The 25486-nt window shown below is 47.4% G+C and overlaps 1 protein-coding gene across 6 annotated transcripts in view; it reads left to right on the forward strand.

The window, feature by feature from the left end:
- Positions 1-24932, forward strand: part of LOC118221598 (protein phosphatase 1 regulatory subunit 29-like) — a 129693-nt gene extending 104761 nt beyond the window's left edge. For 3 of the 6 annotated variants that reach the window (XM_035406814.1, XM_035406812.1, XM_035406815.1), the window contains 2 exons: positions 16741-19816; positions 23610-24932. In XM_035406814.1, coding sequence (XP_035262705.1) covers positions 17044-19815 — 2772 coding nt within the window. In that variant the 5' untranslated portion in view covers positions 16741-17043 and the 3' untranslated portion in view covers position 19816; positions 23610-24932. Of the gene's footprint in view, positions 1-16740; positions 20569-23609 lie in introns of those variants that run through there. The other 3 variants (XM_035406816.1, XM_035406817.1, XM_035406813.1) reach the window with 3 other exon arrangements.
- The last annotated feature ends 554 nt before the right edge of the window (positions 24933-25486 follow it).

Here is a 25486-nt window from a genome sequence, read left to right on the forward strand (position 1 = left end):
CAGTCAGGGCAGCAGAAACCCGGCCCGTCTTAAAACACGGACTAAAGACTCCCCCCCTCAGATTGTACCATGACTCCCCTAGGCCAACTTTAGATATTATTTCTTCTTTACTCTTTTTTTCCTTGGATTTCCTTTTGGATAATGTTATAGGTGTAGCTGTGTAAGATAGATGGGTCTAGTAGTACCTTCTTTTTCAAAACTATAAATAGCTGCTTGTCAGGTTAACATTACACTTAGTGATTATAAATAGCAGTCTCTTCCCGTATTCTTGTATTCCTGAGAGTAGCACTGACGTTCTCCACTGCCGTTCATTACTCTAGATAAGAGCATCTGCAGAGTGACTGTAATGTAATGTAATATGATGTCACATGGGAACTCAGGATAAAGAGACCAACGTAAGAACACAGAAAGGAAAGGAGAGGCTGATGCTAGGGAGTAATGCGACTTAGAGTGGAAAATAAAAGAAGAACGTGGTACAGTATGGGGGACGTGCCTCCTTAGGGAGGGAATGTGTATGGTACGGAGACAGAAATTGGATGGGGAAAGAAACGGGATGAAGGGATACATCATGAAGGGAGGGGGGGCAGTGTCATGAGTTCCCAGAGTGATGGATTGAAATGTCAGCGCCGGGTGGGTGATGTGCTCACAGACGTGGAGTCTAAATGGAGGAGGGACAAAAAGAACTAAAAGAAGGAGAACGGTAGACTGTGAAAGGTTAACTAAATGACAGAAGCGGTGTGCAAAATGTCAAGTATCAGAAGATAAAAGAGGAGAGTGGCTTTTTTTTGCTCTTGGAAAGTCACCCCTAAAGCCATGTTAGTGTGACATACACATACGCAAGCACACACACTTACACACACACAAACACCCCCCCCCCCCCCCCCAGAACACACACACACACACCTGACAACTACACTCAGGTTCAGAAGAGGAGTTTACGTCACGCTGTGCAAGGTATCAAGGCTGTTATAAATCACAGACAATTGCTGTTCGAAAACACCTAAAACAGGGAAGGTCAAATTCAGTCTGATGGCCAAAGATGTTACAAAGCTCAAGGCCCCCTGCTGTCTGGCCTGTTCTTAATCGTCCGTTGCATCTCAGAACACAAGCCGCTAGACAGAACGTCTCAGAGACAAATAAGAGAGATTCAGAGAATGGAACTGTTCATCTCACTCCTGCTTGTTGCTATCACGTGCTTTGATTGTATGGACAAGAATGGCTGTTTTCAAAGTACAACTTATATTAGTGTGTTAGTCATCATCATCATCATCATCATCGTTTGGAATATTGACATTACATTCTACCTCATGGAAATCTGGCATCGCTGAGGCATGTGCTTTTGGTGTCTCATGCTACGCCACAGGCAGACAAATCGAATCAAATCAAACTTTATTCCTATAGCACATTTTGTGCAGTTGCGATGTAATGCTCTTCACACATGATAATAGGATAATAAAAGAGGTCATAAACTCAATACCCATAAAGCAACAGTTAAAACATACATGAGAATGGTAAAACAGGGCAGTAAGAATAATAAGTGTAATAAAAAGACAACCATTTGTGATGTCACTCATTTTGCATGCTGTAACGTGTCCCACAGGTATTCCAATGCTTTAGGGTCAGGTTCGTCATCACAGTAAAACCTTTCACCTATCCATTATCGAACCCACTTATTCCAGGGTCGTGGGGAGTATACCCAGGACAGTTGGCCAATCTATCACAGGACACACACACCCTTAGCTTACACACATGGGCAATTTAGAGTCTCTAATTAGTCTAACCTTTGTAACTATGTAACTGTGGAAGGAAACTGGAGGAAACCCATGTGGACACCATGGGAGAACATGCCAGCTCTGCACAGAAAGGTCCTGGCTGGGACTCAAGCCAGTACTACCCGCTTCACCATGCCGCCCTCAGAACCTTTCAGTAGTTTATTGTTTTTCTTGTTCACTGTATTTGGACATGGGCAGTGGGATTGCACAGGCTGCCAGTAACAGAGCAAGCAAAAAAAAAAAAAAAAAAAAAACCAACAAAACCAAAATCACACCTCCCCTGATCCTCTGGGTCTGAAAGGATAGCACGGCGCACGTGTCTGCTCACAACGAGCAGCGCTCTGCGGAGCAGGCGCTAGGAGAGGGGCATATTACCGTCTGTCGAGTTCACGGCTGTTTCCGTTTGTTGGTACAAACTGAGCGCCGGGTGCATCCCCCCCCCCCAGCCTCTCCCCCCCCCCGGCCTCTCCGCCCGACGGGAAGCACAGACAGCAGCTCGCCGCCGGACGCCGGGGCCCGGCGAAGACGGGCAGAGCGGCTTATTGGGACGGGCGGTGAACCCGGCCGAGTTCGCGGTGCGCCGGAGTCTGTGAACGAGGGGCCCGGGCGTCTCTGGGCCCCTCTTTCTGTAGCGCTGCTCTCCGCCTTCAAAACCATGCGCAAAACCAGCATTAGTCACCCCTAATACCCCTTCATTTTTTTTGGCATTTCTTTTGCTGCTGAAAAAAAAGCAATACCTGGATATGGAATTTTTGTGATGTGTTGCTGCCCCCCCCCCCCCCCCCCCCACCTCCCCAGTCACGGTGTGTTCTGATGAAAGGCTTGGTTACAAAATCCAAAGGTGCCTCATGAAAAAAAAAACAACCACGACAACAACAGTGTTTATTACAGACATATCAAAATTCTGTTTGGACACACTACAGCGCGGCGGTGATGTTGATTACAGGATCGCACTTTGCTTTCGCAATAATGTTTACGGTTCAGTGGCCTGGCGTGCAGTCGTTGCTATGATTTCATTTAAATGGTGATTATTCCATGTGTGTAATAAAAACAATTCCCACGGTTCATCTGCCATCCGCCACAGGAGCGAATGGCTTTTTATGTGAGTGCAAAGCCCCCTGTGCCTGCAGCAGTATTGCAGTAGGTAAGGGTGGGTTTACTGTTCTCCTGACTCAGTAAGTGTGCATCAGTGTCCTGGAGCATTTTAAAAACACGAATCTGAGTACAGACCTGTGTGCGTTTCCTACTTCCCAGAGTGGTTTACCTTCAAGGTTCAAACTGTAAAAAAAAAAGATTTTAATATTTCATTTTTCAAAGTAACTTTTAAAAAAAAGGTTTTTAGCATAATTCAACAACTAATGAATTTTATGTGGCGTAATAACTTAAAAGTCTAAAAAGTCAAATCTAAAAGTTAAGCACAAAACAAACAAAAAAATTAGTGTATTACATTGCCTTGAAATTTTGAGCTTTCTCAACTTTTTAGTTTTTGTTCTTGAACTGAACATTCAAATGCTGATGTAACAGTCGCTGCTGGTAATTGTAAGCGGTGAACTTCCAGAGTACTTATAAATTTAGAATTTAGAATGTTTCTTTTCCAAAGAGGCAGCTTTGAAGGAAGCACCAGGGAAAAAACCGGGGAAACCTCTCGTTCCCACTCGTCTGTCACACGTCCTGCAACGGCACAAAAATCCGGAGTAGGAGGCGCAGCAGGAGGCTGAATGAGGCGCCAACCAGACGCAGCATTTGAGAAAGCCAACAGGAAGGAAGGAAGATATTGCTCTACTCGGCAGATAGATTAGTCTTGCCTTTGGACGTGGCGGAAGGCCGACACTACAGTACTTGCAGCCAATGACGGCCTTGCATCCGCTGGCCTGTGACCTGTCAGTCTGGGCCTTACACCCCATTATCTGTCTCGTAAGCGTGACTGGCAATGAGAGTATGTACAGCGACGTGCCTGGTGTTTTTTTTAACATGCTTATGAGCCCCGCACGAATACATATCGTGACCCTCCTGCTAATTGCACACAGTCTATCACAGCCTTCAAGCTGTTCCTCTAGGATGAATCACATCAGGCAAAAAGAAAAGAGGGAACCTGACCGATAGCAATTACTCAGGGTGATTATTGTAGAATAGGATAGAGAGATGGGTAAATAAAGAGAGAGAGAGAGAGAGAAAGAGAGAGATAGAGAGGCAGCCGAAAAGGATGATGGTCTGTCATAGAGGGACACTGTGTCACTGTGGCAGCACCAACACTGATGGCAGCCAAATCATGACAAATGGAACCTATTCTCCTTCTTGCATCCCCCCCCCCCCCCCCCCCCCATACACACACACACCCAAGGCCCAAGGACACATATACACACAGGCCTTCTCTCCCAGCTTCACATTGACACTAATGCAGCTGCGGGACGGGTCATCTGCATTAGAGCTTCCTGCTGACGAGCCACCACCCCTACCCCCTCTGTGTGTGCAGTTGCTATGGCGCGTATCCCTGCCACTGCCTCGCCTCTGTCCCTCTTTATTATGCCACAAGAGGCCCAAAGCAAATCCTCTCCCTCCACCACTACCACCCGTACATGCCCTGCTCCCTGTCTTTCCATTTCACCTCCCTGTCACCTCCTTTCACCTCCTGTCACAGCCACATATGGAGATAGGGAGCTCTGCAGCCAGGACCAGGACTGGACAAATCAAATCAAAACCGTTTTTTTTCTTTTTTAAAGAATAGTGAGAGAGCAAGTGTCAGCCACTCGTCACCAGGGAGAGAGAACAGGGACCTCTTGACCTCTTGACCTTTACACTATGATTAGGGTAATGTTAATGGGTATCACATTATAAAGGGCATAATTATCAATATGCCCAGTTAACTGTATATACTGTATATATGTATCCAGCATCACACCCTCGTACAGTATATTAATTCTGTCATTTTCTGAGGACTCTACAGCTAGGAAGTGTTGCAAGTTGGCTTTGAGTTAATGTTTTCCTTTTAATTGTTCTCTGAGAGAAAAGTTTAGAGGAACCGAGGAGGAGATTTGCTCTTTAATTAGCTTGATAGCTATTATAGAGTTAAAATGGCCGTTTACTTGTTCATTAACAAATTGTACTTATGGTCTCCTTAGTGAAGGCACAAACAGCAATTTGACTGACTGCTTTTTCTTTTGTAGTTTTTACTTGTGGTTATCATCATTATTTTGATTATTTATAAAGACTCCCAGTCGTAAGAATAACGAGAAGTCATTAAACCATTGTGGGGCCGATTACAGTAGATTTTTTATTAAATATGAGCAACACCTGTGTCAGGGGCAATGTTTTATTGACCGCGGGGGCAATTAAAAGCCAAACAACAGCCAGCGTTCTCATTCCAGGTTAGTCACGGCCAACTTATCTTTCATGCCCATAAATCTATTTACTGTTCTTCCTCTAAAAAAATGCGAATAAGCCCTCTATGCAGGCTAGAGATACAAGTCTGAAACAGAACAATGCCTGTGACAAACCGATGCTCTTTCAATCTGATGAAAAAAAAACGAATTCCATCTTTCTTATCGGTTTTTATCTGGCATTTTGAAAATGAGGTATTATGGATATATGAGTACAATGAGGCCTGGTATCTATGCATTTAAATGGTTATTTGCCGTAACTTCACAAAAAAAAAGTGGTTGACAGCATGGTAACCAGGGAACAGGAGGCGGTTCCCCGCTAGGCATCCTCGTGCGGGGCTCGCTACAAAGCCATCGCTGCTCACCTCATTTTCCTCCGGCGCCGACAGTCTGGAGTCAGCGAAGCACAATCGCTGCGCCCCGCTTTTCACCGCAGTACCGCAGTGTTTATATCTCACAGTGATGTATATTTCGTCGTGGTTCAACGGCATGCAATTCAGGAATGAGCGGGGCTTTTTGTGGAAAATAAAGTATGTCAGAATGGCTCGAAAATCCGAACAAATTCATTTTTCGTAAAGAATGTCCATGTCCAGGCAACATCTCCGAAGGTTGAGACCCACAGAGAAAGTGTGAAACACTCAACACGTCGAGGCAAGTAGCCTAGAAAAATATAATAGAATGAAAAGGGGCATGTAATCCAGACTGATGTTTTGGCACAACAAGTTTCTTCCTCTAAATCTGTTTGATTCAGCAAGTATCCTGGGAAAAGAAGTTATTTGCTGATCATGGCCCTGGCTATGTTCTCCCACCCCCTGGCTGTTTTTTGACAATGGGTTTTTACGTCTATTTGGACTTTGAGCTTCCCTAAACAGTGGAAACTGTATCCACGTCGTGTCTTAACATCTTCATTTTATGCATTTACCCCATTGCCTCATGGGAAACCCCAGCGGAGACAGTCGGAGCATCACCACGGCAACTGGCAGGCGGCGCGAGGCGCGTCTTCCGCCAGATCTTGCGGCGTCTCCAGGCGGGGCTGGGGAGTCCGGTCGCCCTCTCCCCCTCCCCCCCCCCCCCCCCCCCCCGGCGCGCTTCTACCGCTAACGAGACGAGCGGGCCGCTCGTCCCAAACAGCCGGCACTGCCCCCGTCTTCCCACGTCCCTCGCCGGCGGAATCCAAACAGCCCCGCCGTTCGCCGGTGCCGCCGGATGTTTACCGAGACGCGGGGCGCGGGACTGACAACGAGGAAACGATACCCGGCCCGAGTCCTCTTTCGGCACCCGTCAGCTTCATTATACACACACGCTCCCACCCACGCGCACGCATGTACGCGCGCGCACCAGCACACAATGAATAACAGAGCAAATACATATGGAACGTATACAGTATACGTGTGTGTGGGTTAATAGCTATATTTATGGAGAAAACCACATGGGGCCATCTGTCTCATTATTTTAAATAAATAAATAATTTTTAAAAATAAAAACCAGCCGTAATGAGCAGACGTATTGCGGTCCCCGGCTCTCCACCGCATTATGCAACGCCGGCGTTCTGACCTTCTTTGGCTGAGGCGCTCGCTCGGCGGCGGAAACGTCGGGGTGCGCCGTGACATTTCGCCGCGCGACGGGCGGGCCGCGCTGCGGGGAGGGCGCAGCTTACTTAACCGTGACGAGCCGGGCGCTTGCGCGCCGGGCTGCGTGCGGACGGAGGCGGCGGCGGCGGCGGCGGCGGCCGACAGCGGTTCTGCGCGACGCGCTAGGCCTGTGTGTTTAAATTAAATGCGAGGCAGTAGACCGTGAGGCTGACATTGTGGCTGTGCAGACAGTCGGGGTCCATTATTAAGGGGGATTTTAATATCATGCCGGTGCTCCCTGGAGCGGCGTTCTCGTCCGCGCCGGAGTTGCTCTCTCCTCTCAGGTGTGTCCTGTTACGCTGAGAAGGGAGGACTATTGTAGGAAGAGGAGAAATGGAAAGGGCAGCATTGTGCAGACTGGCCCCCGTCCCTGTTTGGAGCACACGGTGGCTGTCACTGCGAGACACAGCTCTCCCGCTGATCTGTCTGCATAAAACTCCCCTGCCCTAGCACAATGTGTGTGTGTGTGTGTGTGTTCACGTGTGTGTGTGTGCGTGTGTGTCCATGTGTATGCGTGTGTGTGCGTGAGTCTGTGTGTGTGTGCGTGTGTGCGTGCGTGAGTCTGCATGCGTGTGCGTGCATGCGTGTGTGTGTGCATGTGTGTGTGTGTGATTGTGTGTGCGTGCGTGTGTGCGCGCGCATGTTTGTGTGTGTGTGTGTGTATGTGTGTACGTGCGTGCGTGTTCTTGTGAGTGTGTGTGCGTGTGTGTGTGCATGTGTGTATGTGCGGGTGTGTGCATGCGTACAGGGATGGGGCCTCCTGGAGGGTGCTGTAAGGATAGAGGCTGATCAGAGGAGTTGTCTGTGCTAATGGGATCTTGGTGTCACTGCCTTGTCTCCCTGTGCCAGAGCGATGTGCTGGAGGAAGGGATCACACTCCAGTCTCTGGACAACTTCCAATGCAGATTTGAATTTACATTTTCTTCACATTTTCTTCACCTGGCTTATGAGTCATTTGTCCACTAAGGGCCCGAGAGAGATGTAGGAATGGACGGCAGCTGAATTTCCGGCACGTTCTTTCAAACAGAAAGCGCACCCTGTCTGCCTGCTGCTCGCGCCCCAGTTGTCCCCCCCCCCCGGGTGAGAGAGGAGCGGGGAGCGGGTTCTGGCTTCTCCTGTGCCTGCCGATGAGCTCCACTCCCCTCCATTCACCGTGCATCGCTCACGTTGGTCAAAGCTCGTCCCTGTGCGAGTGTGTGTTCGTGGGGGTCCCTGACTCCACACCTCGGGCCCAAACCCGACCCATATATCTCTGCTCCAGCATCTGGGAGTGGTGTTCGGCCTGTGCTTGTCCAGACTAGGTAAGAGGGCCGTGTTTGGCTTTGCAGACCCCGTTTGTGACCACTAAATAAGATTTGCGCAGTTGTGAAATTCAGAAGATTTTGTGCATAATTCAACAACTCACTATCTCACTGACTAAAGACTAAAATCATGAGAGACACATGAACCTGTGTTTTGGGCATTTCTTTGGGCCATTTCTTTGATTTTTTTATTAATCTTTTTTCTTTTACTTGGAAAATCCAGTGTGACACGCTGTCACAGACCTTAAAAGTGCTGTATTTTTGGATAATGATTAATAAATTCTATCGCTTATGATAGCTTCATTCCTGTTTCATCTGAGATAATAAAATTTTTGCCTAGTAATAGCACTCTGGAGCTTTTGATGTGCAGTAAATAAAAATCATAAAGTATATTTATTGAAAGAAAGATTCTGTGAAGATTCTGTTAAGTTTATTGCAGGCTGTCATGTGATTTGCGTTACAGATGTGGGTGAAATTAATATTCTTTATATTACATCATAAAACTTGACATTCTCATAAACATGACAGTTTTTTTTTTACAACAAAACAGCATTGACATTATAAAATTAATATTTAGAAGCTGCTCAATTATATAAAAAAACATTTTCATGGTCAAATCTCCTTCAGACTGCAATTTCTGCCTCCTGTCAATCAACATATTGTGGAGTGACATTCTGTACTGCAGTGCTGTGTTACAATATTTGTGTTGATATTTATTTGCTCTTATCTGCCATTTATCTATCAGTCACAGTTCTCTTGGGTGACTTACAGTTGCTTGCGTCAGACATATTACCTGTCATACCAGCAGGGCCGGCTCGGAGGCTGTTTGGGTCAAGTACTCTTTTTCATGTGCTGTACACAGGATTTGAACCTGCAACCCCCTGCTGCAGTAACAGCACTCAGGGCTCAGTGAGTGCTGCTGAAAGCCCATGCTGGCCAATCAGAGCTAAGGGCAATGAGCCACGTCCACCGGCACACAGTGTGTACGTGTGTGTGTGTGCTTGTGTGGGTGTGTGTGCGTGTCTGTGTGGGTGTGTGTGCATGCGTGTGAGTGTGTGTGTTCATGTCTGCATGTGTGGGTGTGCGTGCGTGTCTGTGTGGGTGTGTGTGCATGCGTGTCTGTGTGGGAGAAAGTGTATGTGTGTGCGTGTGAGTGTGTGTGTGTGTTTGTGTTTGTGGGCGTGCGTGCCTGTGAGAGAGAGAGTGTATGTGTGTGTGTGTGAGTGTGTCTGTTTGTGTTTGTGTTTTTGCGTGTGCCTGTGAGAGAGAGAGTGTATGTGTGTGTGTGTGCGCGTCTTCTTTAATCCATGCTTTTATCACTGTATCTGTGCTTCTAGCGCTGGACAATCCCCCCCGGGCAGAGGGATGCTATCATATCTCTTAACTCTGCGTGCGGCACACCTGCTCTTGGCTGCCCTTGCAGAGAGGCCCGGAGGGACCCAGCACTTCCCACACATGCCCTGTCTGCTTTTCTTTACCCACTCCCTTCCCCTCCTTCACCCCCGGGCGCCTCGTAGTGTTTACAAAGATGCAGTTTGCGAAAGTGAGATGAGGGCTGAGAGAGATGGAGGTGAAGCCCCAGGGCTCGGGCGTGGTGTGTGTGTGTGTGTGTGTGTGTGGGGCCGCTGCACACAGAGTTTACTTTCATTTGAAAAGTAAAGTGGGAGGTAAAAGAACGGGGAGGCGCGGTTCATTTTTATCGCATTTGCCATTTGTCGCGGGCATTATGGAGCTCACTGTTTGTGATCATTCATGATATTGGCAACCGATGACCTTTCACTGCTGTTTGATTGTTTGTTTCGGCAGTCGGTAGAGGGATAATAACGCGTTAGGAATAACCTGGAGATACCCAGGGTTAGAGATGCATTGAGGGCGCCATCTCGCTCAGTGGGGGGGGGGGGGGGTGCAGTTAAGTCCTGTGCAGGCATGAGGTCATCACGGTGGTTCAGACGTTTGACATGACCATCTTTGTCAGCGCTGCAGCCATCTCAAGCCTCGACCGAAAAACTCCCCACCCCGTCCTGTCTGCGTGTCTGTGGCTGATGACCAGGCCTGGGCTCATGGCCCTCGACCTGGCGGGGAAATGGTTAATATCACCCTGGGCTGGGTTCACGTTTACTTCAGCAGTGCGTTGCGTGACACTGAACGATTACTCAGCTTCATTTCTAGTTCTGACAAACTGGATTTTAAAAAAGTTACCTTGATACCTTTTTTAAAAATCTAAAGGATATGATGTTTGCGTTGTAATGTAATGTTATCCTGTTCTGTTGTTGTTATGAATCTGAGAGCATCTTTCCTTGGATTGCTATTCTGCTGTAAAATTGTTTACAAAAAAACTTGTTTAAATCAGAGTTACTAAACTGCCGTAGGACAAAATAAAGGAGGAAAAGCCTTTATTAGAGATTAGAATTTATTTAGAGTTTATTTAAATTAGAGATACTAAACCTTCTAAATTAGAGAACGCAGGTCTCGGGACAGAAGGAGGTGCCGCCGTCAGAGGTGCGGCGTGAGTGCAGGGCGCTGATGTGATCGCTGGCAGCTCCGTTCCACAGCGTTTCACGACCGAGGTTCTCTGAGGACATTTCACACTCTGCCGTACGGCAGGGGGAGAGAGCCCTCGCAGCCTCCTTCCGTAACAAACGAACGGGGCAAGAGCCTCTCAGGAATTACTCAGCACCCAAACACAATCAACGGTTTGCTTTCCTCGCCTAACTTTGGGGCTAATAACTCTCCGCCGCCACCAAACCAAAGGCCCGGGTTCAATCAACAGTTGTCCTTTTGCTTAAACTAGCAATTAAACGCGGGCGTTTGTTTTTTTTTTCTCTTTCTTCCTTCACAAACGCGAGGTTTGGGAGATAAGCCATCACCAGAAATGAATGAAAACAAATGCGTTTTAGCTGGGAAAAATGGTGGCGCCGGCACTTTAACGAAAGTTGAAGGAGGAATCAGGGAGTCCCGTGTGCAAATTAAGCTAGCCACGGAGGGGAGCTGGGCTGAACCGGCAGGCCTGTGGAGCTGGCGAAGGAGCAGGGGATTAAAGTTAATGGGGAAGCCCGCTTAATAACAGGGATGAAAAGAGGCGCCAGTGGGGCAGCACTGTTGAGAGAAGGGCCAGAAACGAGAGCTGGCGTTAGATTCAGTGAAGCCTGCGGTGCCCCTCCCTCCTGCTCTTCGTGCTGTGGTCCCGTGGTTCGGCTGTGATGCGTCTCCTCTGGTCACGCTGGCTCTGAGTCCCCCCCCCCCCCCTTCCCTCTCCTGCCCCATCCCCGCCCTATCCCACCCCCCCCCCCTCCCCACCTGTCAGTAGGTCTGTACTTCCTCAATGTAGATTCGGCCCTAATTAAATGTTCCTTTGGGCCATTTCACACAGACCTTTTAATTAGATCAACGCTCTGTTGGTGTCGGTTGCTCTGGTAAAAGTAAGGAGCAGGAAGAGAGGAGGGAATGAACAGGCCTGATACAGACAGAGGGATAATATAGACAGATAGATAGATGGGGAGAGAGATACCTGAGCTGTGACCTGTTTCCAGTATTGGTATATATAGTACACATAAATAATTTTTCAGCACGATAGGAAAACCGCAACGCACCTTGCCTTTCTCTAAGAAATGGGTGCAGGAAGGAAAATAGGTTCCATTTGTCATGATTTAGCTGCCATCAGTGTTGGTGCTGCCTCAGTGACACAGTGTGCCTCTATGACAGACCATCATCTTTTTCAGCTGCCTCTCTCTCTCTCTCTCTCTCTCTCTTTCTCCATCACACACACACGCACGCACGCACGCATGCACGCACGCACGCACACGCACACAGAATTGACCTTTCCACTGCATGATGCAGTAAAAACACCCAGCAGTGAGTCCATTTGGTTCAATGGCTCCTTTCTCCTCTTTGCTAGTCCTTAAACCAACAGTAAAAAGGTGTTGTCATTGAATAAAATCCAAAATGAGATTCAAAGTTAAAACCTGTACTGATTAATCAACAACAGTGCTGTTATTACTACCAACACAGTCTTCTGTGATTTGACGGCCACACAGTTCAAAATACCTTTGACAAGAATATTAGGAGAAACGATACATGCAGGGTGTAGCTTAAACAATAATTTATACAATGATTTTCATATTTTCAACTGAGGCCTGTGTGCTTGTACAGTATTTGTTTGACAATGCACCTAGTATTTGAGATTTTAAGAACTGAAACTATGCTTTAAATATCTTAATGCAAGCCAAGAATTATTTATTAGCTCCGTTCAGTATTTATAACCCTCTCAGTCTCTAGGGTTCATACACTTTGTTTTAAACGTGGAGAAAATGATAAAATAAGAAGCAAATGCATAGCATATGGCATCCTAGCGACATCTATGCCAAATTGAGCGCGTTCCACAGTACAAGTGAATTGCCAGCTCTGGTTGGAATCTTGGAGACCAATCAGATTAGGCCGTCGACACGCGCGCGTGTGACAGGAATGGGATGTGACCCGAGTGAAAAGCGGTAGCCTTGCCTTTTGAGAGGTCTGCCGAAACGGGTCCCGTCCCGCTCACGGGGGAACGCTCTCGCACGTCGCTCCACGACCCCGCGCTAATCTTCCGTCGCGAAATATTTAACCCCGACTTCACATTACACGCAGCTGCAAATGGGGAAACCTGGTTTAACATTTCACGCATCGCTGGCAATTCGCTGTTTATTTTCTTCTTCAAGACGTAGCAAAAAAAGAAAAAAAAAAAAGAAAAGAGAAAGGGAGTCAACGGTTTAGGCTGTTGAGTTGTTAACGACGCGTGTTCTGATGCGTCCTGACCTCTCTGTCACTCTCAGCTGTCTCTGACAGCTACATGTTAGCGTGACAGATCATCTGTGCGGATGTATCAGTGGCGTGTGCTGTGACGAGGGAGTGCTGGTGGAAGACTCGTTATGACAGTAGGGTATTATAGCGCACATTAATATCTAATTACGACAAAAGTACTGAGTGCTTCTAAATTTGAACGGCACTAAGACTCTGAGGAGGCGGAGCTACAGTTATGCAGCCCTACTGTACATTTGTGGTGCCAGTGCATTCAACTTTAAAATTCACATCCTGCACCCCCTACAGTTCATCGGATTGATTTGGTCCGGGAAAAGCGCCCTATTAAAAAAAAAGTTCTGGACCCAGATGCGAAAGGGAGATCGGAACAAAGGGTGTACCCTTGTCGAAATCATCCATTGTCAAAGCCATCATCCATTACCTGTCGCCTAATTGATTAAATCCAGACCAGTGTGTTGTGGACTGTATTGTATCTTGTATTTACAATCCTATCAAAGATCATCTTACCATTGTGTGCTAAATAGCCATACCATTCACATTACCCTCTCACAAGCCATATGAACAATGCTTATTCATCCATAGTCTCTCTTAATGGATAACACTCAATTCAAGTAAATGACAATTTACAAATTCGGGAAAATCAAACTTAAATGATTTAAATCCTCCCTGCAAATCTATTAATCACTCAGGCACATAAATAAATAAATAAATAAATAAATTAATAAATTCTAGTGACCTACAGCAGGTATTTTTAACTTTGAAATTACTTCTGATTATGATTGCTTGTTGTTCTCCAGTGGAGTGCAGATGTGTGTACTCACCCTCTGGCTGAAGGTTATGTGCTGTGGAATGTTGTTTTAAATAATAATTAGAAAAAAAAACATTGGTAAATTGGTAAAAGGAACTGTTACGCTGACATTTTGATAAGTCATTACAAAATGCATTAAGGCGTCTATTCAGCAAAATGATAATTCTCCCCAAATGCTGTAAACTCCTTAATTATATATATATATATATATATTCTTACATTACATTCTTCAAAGACATGCTTTTAGTCACTGCTGGGATTATGCTTGTCGCTGCTGTGATTTTTAATGTTAGTGTATTTTTGGCACACTGAGGTTGAACTGGCTGCTTGTGAAATACGGTTGGGCTTTCTGTACTGCTGCAGCTGGGTACGCTAGCTGAAGAAACTCCTTGAAGTCGTATATTACATCAGCGATTTATTTACTACCAGAGCAATTTTATGCAGCTGCCGCAGATACAAGCCAAGGTGGCTAACAAAGCCATCGTGTACACAGAGGCCAAATACCTCTCTGGCTTTGTCGCAAATATTTCCCACAAATCAATGGTGCCAAGTTATGCGTGTCAATATTAACATGGCCACCTGACCAGGTGCATTTTGAAAAGCTAACATGTGTACAGTTTATACAATCAAATGTTATTTATTGTTGATTCAGAGGGTGTGTTTTAATCCTGTGCCTGAAGAAGACATGTTGAGATGTGTTGCGCATAGTCCAATTACAAGCCCTGTGAGTTAGCTTGTCTGCTGGAGTGTATTTAGCTACTTGGCATTTTGACAAGCTCCAATAAATTGTTTGATTCCCTGCAAACATTGCTCTCTTGTTTTACAGCATTTTAATATTCTAAATTAGCATATCTGGCTTGACCTTGTATATATAAAAACACATCTCATATGAATCAGACCTCAATGACTGGACTCAATCAGTATTTGTGTTTAAATTTGACTTAAACATACATGCAAGCATCAACTGCTCTGTTGAATCAATTCAGGAATCACTAAAATTAACCTGAAAACAAATCTTAATTTCCTTAGACATGGACAGGGGCATTGCAAGGAATCCTGCCCCCCCCCCCCCCCCCCCGCAAGAATATTGCTCTGGGCGCCCTTTTTGTGATAAAACAAATAAAATAAAATAAATAAATATATTTATTTTTTTAGCTGTGGACCCCAAAGTTGTGGGCCCCTAGAATCATCATTGCCTTCCACTCCACTAGGGAGGGCCCTGGCCGTGGTGTTTGGGGACAGCAGAGACGAGATGGATGTAGCTGAGGTGGAGAAACACTGAAAACCCCTTTTCGATGTTGGGGTGGCAGTGTAGCGTAATGGTTAGGAAACTAAGCTTGTAGTGGAAAGGCTAGCGGGTTCAGTTTGCAGCCGTAGTGCTCTTCTGAGCAAGGCACTTACCACCAAGGCACTCACCAAATACCCAAATGTAATGTTGCCATCACTAAATATCCTGTAACATAATAATAAATGTTCTTGGCCCTTTGAAGGCAAGAAGTGAAGGTAGACTGTAATGCAGGAGCCCTCACCAGTTTGCAGCTGATCAGCTGGTTCTTTTCTTTTTCTTTTTGGTTACTACCCACGCCCCCCCCCCCCCCCCCCCCCCCCCCCAGGCTTCACCTTCTGAGGTACATTAAATTAATATGAAATATATGTAAATGCGGAATGGCATAACCACACAACTTGTTTCTTCAGTTTGTTTTTGTCCAGGAGTACCTACGTTGATGAGAGAGTAACATAGTTAATACCATGACTGCTGCAGCAGCAAAACTAGGATGTGCAAGAAATTAAGTATACTGTATAGCTGTAGCTTGTAAACAACAACATGTCTCCTGTAATGTCTCCTCGTTATTGTGAGAATATATACGTACTGGCGTTGAGGTAGTTGCTCAGTTATGTAGTTGATATGACTTGCTGGCTAACAAGAATAAGAAGCAAATGTTGCAATCTGAGGGATCTTTTTCAAGCCAGAATATAAATGAGCTATCAATAGAAGTATTCAACTTCCCATTGGAATAAATAAATAAATAAATAAATAACCTTGAGTTCCCCCACTCATATAAAATCACAACAAACATCTTCAAAGCAACAACTTCAACTAACATTTCAAACAATCATAAAGAATGACCTTCTGTAGCTCTCTAACAATAACTAATTATTATTCATAAACCAATGGTGTGCGATACACTTTAAATGGGGATAATTAATTCCCCTTTCTTCTGTTGTAACAGACATTCTGTTTAAAATGTAGATTGTTCAGGGAGAACCAGACATTTATTCAGGAAAATTGTTAAACTATATGCAAAATTAAAATAAGCATGCAGTTCGTCATTTACTGACCTGACACGCTTTCCATTTTTAATTGTTTCCAGTACATCTAGAAAGGACATTTGAAGACTCTAAACCTTTTCACTTTTCATCCAGCTTATGACATAGCTGCTATGTGTCTTTTGTTGTGTTTTTTAATATTGCACATTCTAAATTTAGGCCACAGTGAAATCATAAACCTTGTGGATCCTGCACAGATTTAAGAAGATCAGAAGGTTTCCGCTTCAAACTGTAATCTGTGATTGCATGTTATCTGTATTTATGGGATTTTTCTTATAAAGGCTTGTTGTCAAATATTGTGGACCCATAAAACTAGAGAAATAGAGAAAGGTTTAATTGCTTTATATTTTACTTTGTATGTTGAGATGCCTGATGGGTTTATGATTTTGCTGTAAATTAATTCTTCAGCTGCATTCTTTATAAAATCTTTTTATACAAAATACAGTGACATTTTTACTACCACATAAAACTGCTATGTGCAATCTGTAATAAAACAAACATTATTTGTATTTTTATTAGTGAGTTGGGTCTATTCTGTTTTCCTTTTTTTGTATTAAAAACAAACAAACAAAAAACTTGATTAAAATATCTGTCTAGTGCAACCAGGAAGTGGGTGAAAGATATGAATTCATTTCTTTATAGTTCAAGTTGTTCAGGTTGTTTGGTGTAAATAATCTTGTGTATCGCGTGCTTTTAATGCTGATGATGCTCTTGTGCTCTGCCTCTTAGGTATACTGGCTGACAACAAACATTGCTCATCTTCAGCCGGCACCAACAAGTAGAAGAGAAAACAGGGACCATGCCTGTGTCTTGTGGAACCCAACTTTGTAGCCCGACTCAGAGGACCTGAAACGGGGTCTCTGCTTGTCACCATGCTGTTTCCACGGCTGTGATTGACTTTGAGAAACCCCCTTATTTTTGCGAATATCTCTTTGCCCAAGCCCGCTTGCCCTCCCCCACTCAAACAGTCCCTTTCTCTCTTTACCTACTTCTTTAGACAGGCAGCTGTCACTCATCCCCTTTCCATAAATAATGGCAAGCTTGTTCCGTATCCCTGCCCGTCCCAGTCCTGCCGCCTCCCCTCTTCTCCTCTCCTTCCTCCTCCCCCTCCTCCTGTTCCTCCACCTTCCCTTGCTGGTGCGGGCTGAATGCTGGCTCATCGAAGGGGACAAGGGCTACGTGTGGCTGGCCATCTGCAGCCAGAACCAGCCCCCTTACGAGACCATCCCCCAGCACATCAACAACACGGTGCACGACCTGCGGCTCAACGAGAACAAGCTGAAGGCCGTCTTCTTCTCCTCGCTCAGCCGCTTCACCAACCTGACGGACCTCAACCTCACCAAGAACGAGATCGCCTACATCGAGGACGGGGCCTTCGCCGGGCAGGCCAACCTGCAGGTGCTGCAGCTGGGCTACAACAAGCTGACCAACCTGACGGAGGGGATGCTGCGGGGTCTGGGGCGGATACAGTGCCTCTTCCTGCAGCACAACCTGATCGAGGTCATCGCCACCAACGCCTTCTGGGAGTGCCCCAGCCTCAGCAGTTTAGACTTGTCCTCCAACAAGCTGGCCCGCCTGGACCCCTCCACCTTCACCAGCCTGACCCGGCTGATGGTGTGCGAGCTGGCGGGAAACCCCTTCCACTGCGGCTGCGAGCTCTACAGCTTCCTCACCTGGCTGGAGTCCTTCAACAACATCACCCGCACCTACGACCGGCTGCAGTGCGAGACCCCCCGCGAGTTCTTCGGCTACCCGCTCCTGAGCCCCGTGTCGGGACACGGACACAACGCCCGCACCATCTTGTTCTCCATGTGCCGGGACGGAGTGATCATCCCCGGCATGACTTCCCTGCCGCCGGACGGCGAGTCCTCGGGCCTGGGCCCGGACATGTCTGACCGCGTGGGGCCCTACCACCAGCCCACCACCTCCTCCACCACGGATCCCAGCTATAGCCCCAGCATCAAGCTGCAGCACGTCTCCCTTTCCACGGCCTCCCTGCTGGTGCAGATCCCCAGACCCTTCAGCAAGATGTACATCCTGGTGCAGTACAACAACAGCTATGTCTCTGACGTCATGAACCTGAAGAACAAGAAGGAGCTGATCACGCTGAACAACCTCAGGGCCCACACCAACTACACCTTCTGTGTGGCCTCCATACGCAACTCGCAGCGGTACAACCACACCTGCCTGCACTTCGGCACGCGCATGCTGAACCCAGACGACCTGAGACCCAGCCCCTCCACCACCACGCACTACATCATGACCATCCTGGGCTGCCTGTTCGGCATGCTCATCGTGCTGGGGCTGGTCTACTACTGCCTGCGCAGGCGTCGCATGGAGGAGGAGAAGCAGAAGTCCATCAGCGTCAAGAAGACTATCCTGGAGATGCGGTATGGGCCGGAGGCGGCGGCCGCTGCCGCCAACGACCCCGCGGCCGTGCAGAAGCTCCACGAGCAGGCGCACCACCAGCACCACCACAGCAAGCTGCCCCCATCCTCGTCCTCCAGCTCTGGGATGCTGCAAGGCTCGGCTAACACCAGCTCCTCCCGCCTGTCCTCCATCCCTCAGGTGGAGAAGATGGCCACGGCCTTTTCGGATGCCGTGGCTGCCAACAAGGGGAACTACATGGACGTGCGAACCTCGGTGTCCGGGGAGGACCGAAGCAGAGACGGAGGAGGGACACCAGGGTCAGGGGAGGACGACCAAAGGGAGGATGATGGGTCGGATGTTGGAGAGGACTCCGATGACGATGGTCGGGGTTCCGCATCTGAGATCTCCACCATTGCCAAGGAGGTGGACAAAGTCAACCAGATCATCAACAACTGCATAGATGCGCTCAAACTGGACTCTGCAGCCGTGGCGGCAGCAGCTGCAGCAGCCGCTACCACCACCACAGATAACCCCACTTCCCCCCCTCCCACCTGCATCACCTCTGTACCCAGGGGGCTCATCCCCCTCGCCGCCGGCATCACGGAGGCATGCCAAATCCTGGCGTCTCCCAAAATGCCCCATCCTCCCCCAATGCCCCTGGTCTTGCCTCTCTCTGAAAGGCCTGGGATCAGCGGCGGAGGGTTCCTCTCCCCCCCATACCGGGACCCTCCCCCTGCCACGGCCGCCCGGCCCCTGCAAAGGCAACTGAGTGCGGACGCGGCGGTGGTCGTCCTGGGCCCCGGCAAGAACCGCTGCGGCAACTCCGCTGGCGGGTCCATCAAGAGCACTCGTGTCTTCAGCCTGGATGTCCCGGAGCCCCGAAGTCCCGATTCGTGCAAATACCCGGAGAAGGGGAGCCCCGCAAGGTGCGGGGAGCCCCTGGAGAGGCTCCCACTGGTGGGGGGTCCGAGCAACGGAGGCGGCGGTGGCGTCAGCAACGGTGGCGGAGGAGGCGGAGGAGGGGTCGTAGCAGGGACGGGGACGCAGCACCTGGAGGTGCACCCGGACTACCACTGCTCGGAGCACCGGCACTCCTTCCCGGCCCTCTACTACGAGGGCGCCGCCGACTCCCCCACCCAGAAGGCCTCTTTCCTCAAGCCTCTGACCCGCTCCAAGAGGGACGCTGCCTCCTACTCCCAGCTCTCTCCGCGCCACCACAACTACTCGGGTTACTCCTCCAGCCCCGAGTACTCCTCCGAGAGCACGCTCAGGATCTGGGAGCGCTTCCGTCCCTACAAGAAGAGCCCCCGGGAGGAGGCGTCCTACATAGCCGCCGGCCACGCCCTGCGCAAGAAGGTACAGTTCGCCAAGGACGAGGACCTGCATGACATCCTTGACTACTGGAAGGGCGTCTCTGCGCAGCAGAAGCTGTGAGGTGGGGGGACGTGGTTAGGAAGGGGGACTCTCTCTCTCTCTCTTTAGGCAAAGCAGAGCAGACTCCTCCATTGCCTGATACTTTGGTCCTTCGCAGAGCCTTACAATCCACCCTAGTGGGGGGGGCAAGGTCAGGATTACAGGATCCCTGTGTTGAGGAGAAGAAAACAAAGTCAGTGTTGAAGCAGGTTTTTCTTTGTTTGTTTGTTAGATGTGAATTACTGAACAAAATCAGAAGTGTGACAGAAATAAGTCAGTGTGGTAATGAGGGAGTAGCTGCCAAATTTCACACTCACACTCTACGTGCACACAGACACATAAGCACAGACACACACACACACACAGTCACACAGTTCTGCAAAATGTTTTGTTTTGAAAATAGGAGGGGTGCAAACACGCTGGCACACACAGATTAAAATTGAATTGCAAATGGATAATTTTTGAGGAAAATGTTGAAAAGATGTTTAATATTAATTGTTTTGCGCTCCAAGCCCACATTTAATGACAGTGTGGGCATTTACAGAGCATCTACAACATTCATCTCCAAACTAGTGATTACATTCAGTATATAGCTAGAAGAAATGTAGATGTGCAGAAACGTGTAGATTCTGAGAATTAAGTATTGCTTGCATCTGGAAATGGGCTTCAGTTTCTGGCAAGCCCCAGAGCGATCTTCATTTGAATAACGTTCATGAGGCAGAAACGCCCCCGAGTGTTTCACAGCGAGAGCAGCGGGGAGAGGTTTACGCACACGGAGGGGCGTTAGTGCTGCCTGGTTTTCCCTCTGTTGAGCCAGTTGTGCAGACTGGGATGGGCCAAAGTGCCAAGCAACAGGGAGTCTGGTCTATTCAGAGCGGTAAAACGTGCGTCACGTCTGCACTCGTTTACCTTCCTGCTGCTTTCCTTTCCTTTCCTTTCCTTTCCTTTTTTCTCTTTCTTTCACACTGTGGAAAACAACGTGGGGCGGGAGAGTCTAGGTTGGGTTTTGGACCATGGGGGGTGGGGGGGGGTGGGGGTGGGGGGGAGGTTGAAGGGGGGAGGGTGTCAGAACAGCATTGGTGATCTATTTTCCTTTAGAAATGACAGGTGAGACCGAGTCACCCATCCTCTTACGCAGGCTGGAAGGGAGGCACAAGGTTTGGTGGTAGAGCTGAATTGTGGTGGTTTGTACCAAGATGAACCATCACAGTCTCGCTGTGGTCTTTTACAGTGGAAAATAGCAAAGAGCCACAGTTCACCTGTCCCTCGTAGTCAGGCAACAGGAAGCACTCCATTGTTAAAGGGAGCTTCTGGTGCCAAGCTCTGCCCATACCCTTACTTGGGAAGGACATGCTCAGTTTCATCATCGCAACAAAAACTTCAGGCTTAATAGTCGATTTGTACCCTTCCCTTCTTCTTTTGATAGCTTCCAGTACTTATCGCTTGCGGTTTCTATTTGACTGACGTTAAACAAAATGAAAATTAAAAGAAACATATTTAATTAATTAGCCCAGCTCTATTTTAAGGTAGTCACATTGTTCACATCCACTTTAATTAGATATATTAATTAGCAATTAGCCACAGGTGCCATTGGGTTCCAGAGGGTTGATATTATTAATGCTGTCAGATAAATTTTTTACTAAAATGAATCTTGTTTTTTTCCAGTCACGCCATTAGCCACTCTTGGATGTCTGTAAAATTCCAGTCACTCTTTTTCAGTAGTGATCCCAGACAGCTTTTATAAAATGTGGAAGTGTGGACTAAACCTCACACTCCTTCACTAAAAGATGTAGCTAAAGCAGGGTGGATGGGCTGATATCACTAGCACATTTAACATCCCTTGAGATACATACTGCTTTTCAATTAATGTTCAACTCCTTTCTTTTTATCAAGAAGTACACGCTGAGCCAAAAATGTTCAGTGAGGTTTTACAGCGCATGCATCGGACCGCTAAGTGCAGAAGCACAGTTTCCATTCTTCACCCCTCATGTTTTCAGATATTAAAAGTATAGAGGTGTCACAGAGTTCAAGTTAAAGCTTTGCCAAATCCCTATCATCACTCTATACAGTATGTTAATGGAATTGGGTACTATAACAGTAAAAAAAAAAAAAAAAGTCCAGGTATAATTCAATAACTCAAATATTCATCTCGCTGTGATTTCCCAAGGACCTTGTGTTCCCTACACAGTGATTTATTCTTATCTATTTCAATCAGTGGCACTGCACAGTAAACTACTTCTGATTTTTATGAGGGCATGGGGGTAAAAGCCTTCCCAACTAGAATAAAATGTTCATTCTGAATAAAGTGCTGGATAAGGGAAAGAACATTGTTTTTTTTATATAAACCATTAACACAGTTCTGTATGTGTGTACCCTTGTACATTTAGGTGCTTATGAAATTCTCTGATCCACAGTCACCTACACATGTGCACATAAAGGTCTAGACAGCCACACAGATAATAGCAAGTCATCAGTGTGCTGATAGTTGTAGTCAGCACATGAAACTATGATATAATATTAAGTTTATGTCATAATGGGTGCGAGAGTGAGATTGTGTACACAGCTCAGAAGGGTTTTTTGAGTGGGAGGTTCAGCACTACCCACCATGCCTTGCTTCTTCCTCACTCAGCAGCATAAGAGCTGTGACTCGAACACCTCCTCACCCAACCAGTGGTCATTCCGTTTGCATCAGCTGGCCTCCGTCCAATCGGGTTGCCCTTTTGTGGATTGTGCCTGTCAACCAAGGGAAACATCCTCATTTGGATGACATCCCTACACCTGATATTGACTGTTTACATGTGTCTACCTGTAGAATTGTGTACACGATATGGAACACATGAAAGTACCAACATGTACTTTCTTTAAAAAAGGGGGTAATCTTGGTCACTGGTTGCTGTTACTTTGTTGTTTACTAGGAACAAAGTGCATGAGATATTGTTGAAATCATAAAGGTTCCAGTAGAAAGGTTCATTATAAAACTAAAATCCATAGAACTAAAAAATCCTCTAATTCCATCCTCAGGTTGTATTGAAGGACTGAACCTAAATTCAGTTCCTGTCGCTTGTAGCGAAAAACACGCATTCATATTAATAAACAATTTTTTTTTTAAAACCCCCATTAAATGTGATTTAGAATCCTGGTTCATGACCTTGGTAATTATCCACTGAGCAGGCCAAAATACTCCAGTGAGGCACTAGAGTGCATTCTTTTGTGAGTGCTCCTCTACAGTACTTTCAGCATGTTGAAATTTACAGAGGCTGCAAACAGGATGCGGCGCACGCAAACTGAATTACCACTTTACTTTCTTCTGGGAAAAAGGTTATAATTTAAATAATTTAAAAAAAAACTATTTTTTAACTTTTTTTTTTTTGCCTGCAACACAACCGAAACTATGGGGGAGCTGTTACCGGAGATTAACTGTGACAAACCCAGAACAAAAAACTGAAAAAAAGAAATACACACGTCATGATGAAGCATGAACACACACTCACACACACTCACACAAACACACACACGTGCACACAGACATGCACACACACGTGCAAATGCACACCTATGCGCACACACACACACATGCACACACACACACACACACACACACGTAAATGCACACCTATGCGCACAGACATGCACACACGCACACACACACACACACACATGCAAATGCACACCTATGCGCACAGACATGCACACACGCACGCACACACACACACAAATGCACACCTATGCACACAGACACGCACACACACACCTGCGTGTACATACACGGTGAGCTCTTGAAAAACAAAGACTGAATTTCCTCTTTACGTTTACAGAAACACATGGTCTTAAAAGTGCCCCCTGAAGACAAACTTATGTGATTACAAGCAGAAGGAGTGGAGCCAAACATCTGTGAACTGTGAAAAAATGAATGAATCGAAACATTACCGTCCTTACTGTTGGATTTATCTATTTACTTATTTATTAATTTATTCATTCATTTATTTATGTTGTACAATAATGGCAAATGCCATTTTAAACATTTTTTTTTTTTGTCAGAGGGACGAAAGTGACGAAGACACAGTCGCCGCTGCTGAAAGGAGAGTTGTCTCGCACTTTGCTTGTATGTGAAGGGGCTCACCACCGGCCCCGGATTATCGCGCGGGGGGGGGGGATCCCGTACTCGCTCGATTGAACTCACAACGCCAGTAAATCCTGTTCTGGAGGAACCGGGCCACAAGACCGCTTTTTCGCTCGCTCTCCTGCTCCAGGGTCCGGGGGGGCTGTCTGTGAATACCCGGCCTTCTCGGAGATTCGGAGCGCGGGCAGCTTCGAGTGAAGCATGCTGGGACTGAGCCATAGCCACGTGGTTAGGCCAATAGAAAAGAAGGGGTGGGATAGGGGTAGCCTCACTGGTCACAATAGGTGTCTGATCCTACCTTTGATTGGTTATTTCGGGTTGCAGGTTACCAATGGTTGAAAAAGTAGAGTTGTGGGAGATGATGCATATTCAGCCTTGGGTATCTGGGTACTTTGTTTGTCCAATCGGTGCTCTGACCTGGTTGTATCTGTCTAGCCAATTCATTGCACTTAGCAATCAGAACATATGAACGCACAATGACAAGAACAGGCCATTCAGTCCATCTATGGTGGCCATTTACGTACAAACCAGAGAGTATCCGTCACTGTATCAAGGCTGGACTTGGCAGTTGTGTTACCCTTCAGGCATCACTTAGCTGTCAAAAGGGAAAATGTATCACTCCTCAAGTAAGAAAGAGAAACGGGATGTCAAGATAAAATCGGAAGGGGGGGAGGGGGGAGGGGGATGGCGGTTTCGGGGTTGTTTGTCGGAAGGCTAACGGCCAGCGCAGGCGACCAGCGGGCGCGTGTCACATGTCCGTCCCGGGTGATCGATCACTCGGCGCGGTTGCCCGGGGGCGGGGAAGTAAAAGCCGGGGTAACTTTAATTGCCCTTCCTGTCGCCCAACATGGCCCGTGGCGTGCGGAGCCCGAGCCGACTTTAACGAGCGGCTGCCAGGTTGAGGCTTGACAGGCGCTGTCAAGCCTCAACGGGAGGGGAACGCTGACTGACTCGCGGTTCGGCGACAGCCACGGTTCGATGGAAAAGCAGAGGGGTCGAAACCACTCCCCGCCCACCCGCCCCCACCCCCACCCTTTTCCCCCTCCACCACCACCGCCATCGCAGAGTGTGGTTCCGTACGGTCGCCGCCCGTTTCTCCTCCGGCAATTTCGAAAGAGACGAGCGTGGCGAAGGCGTCGAGGTCGCCGGTCTTGGCTCGGGACGCAGCTGCGCCATCGGGTGACGCTGGCGAGGTCAGGCTCCTGCGTGCCTCAGGCTGAGTATTAATGCAGCAGGCCTGAAGGACCGATGCCAGGATTCAGATGTGTAATCGTGTGTTTGCTGCTTGTTCCTTGTGCCGGTGACTGAAAGGGGCTGTTGTTCCGAGCCCCGGCACCCGTACACGCTGTAGTTTTGGATCTTTCTTCCTGACACAAAGAGTCTGAAAACATTCAGTGCTGGACCATCATCTCAGCCATCAGACTCATGACCAAGAGCACCTGATCTCTGTTCAGGCATGGACAGAATGGAAAATGTTGATACATGCACCCATTTTTCACCTTTGATATGAAAATAATAACTTGTGTTCTTGGTGCAAACACACAAATACCTGAAAAGAAACATAAATTTGCA

This window comes from Anguilla anguilla, chromosome 2 (genome assembly GCF_013347855.1).
Source record: "Anguilla anguilla isolate fAngAng1 chromosome 2, fAngAng1.pri, whole genome shotgun sequence".
Lineage (NCBI taxonomy): Eukaryota > Metazoa > Chordata > Actinopteri > Anguilliformes > Anguillidae > Anguilla > Anguilla anguilla.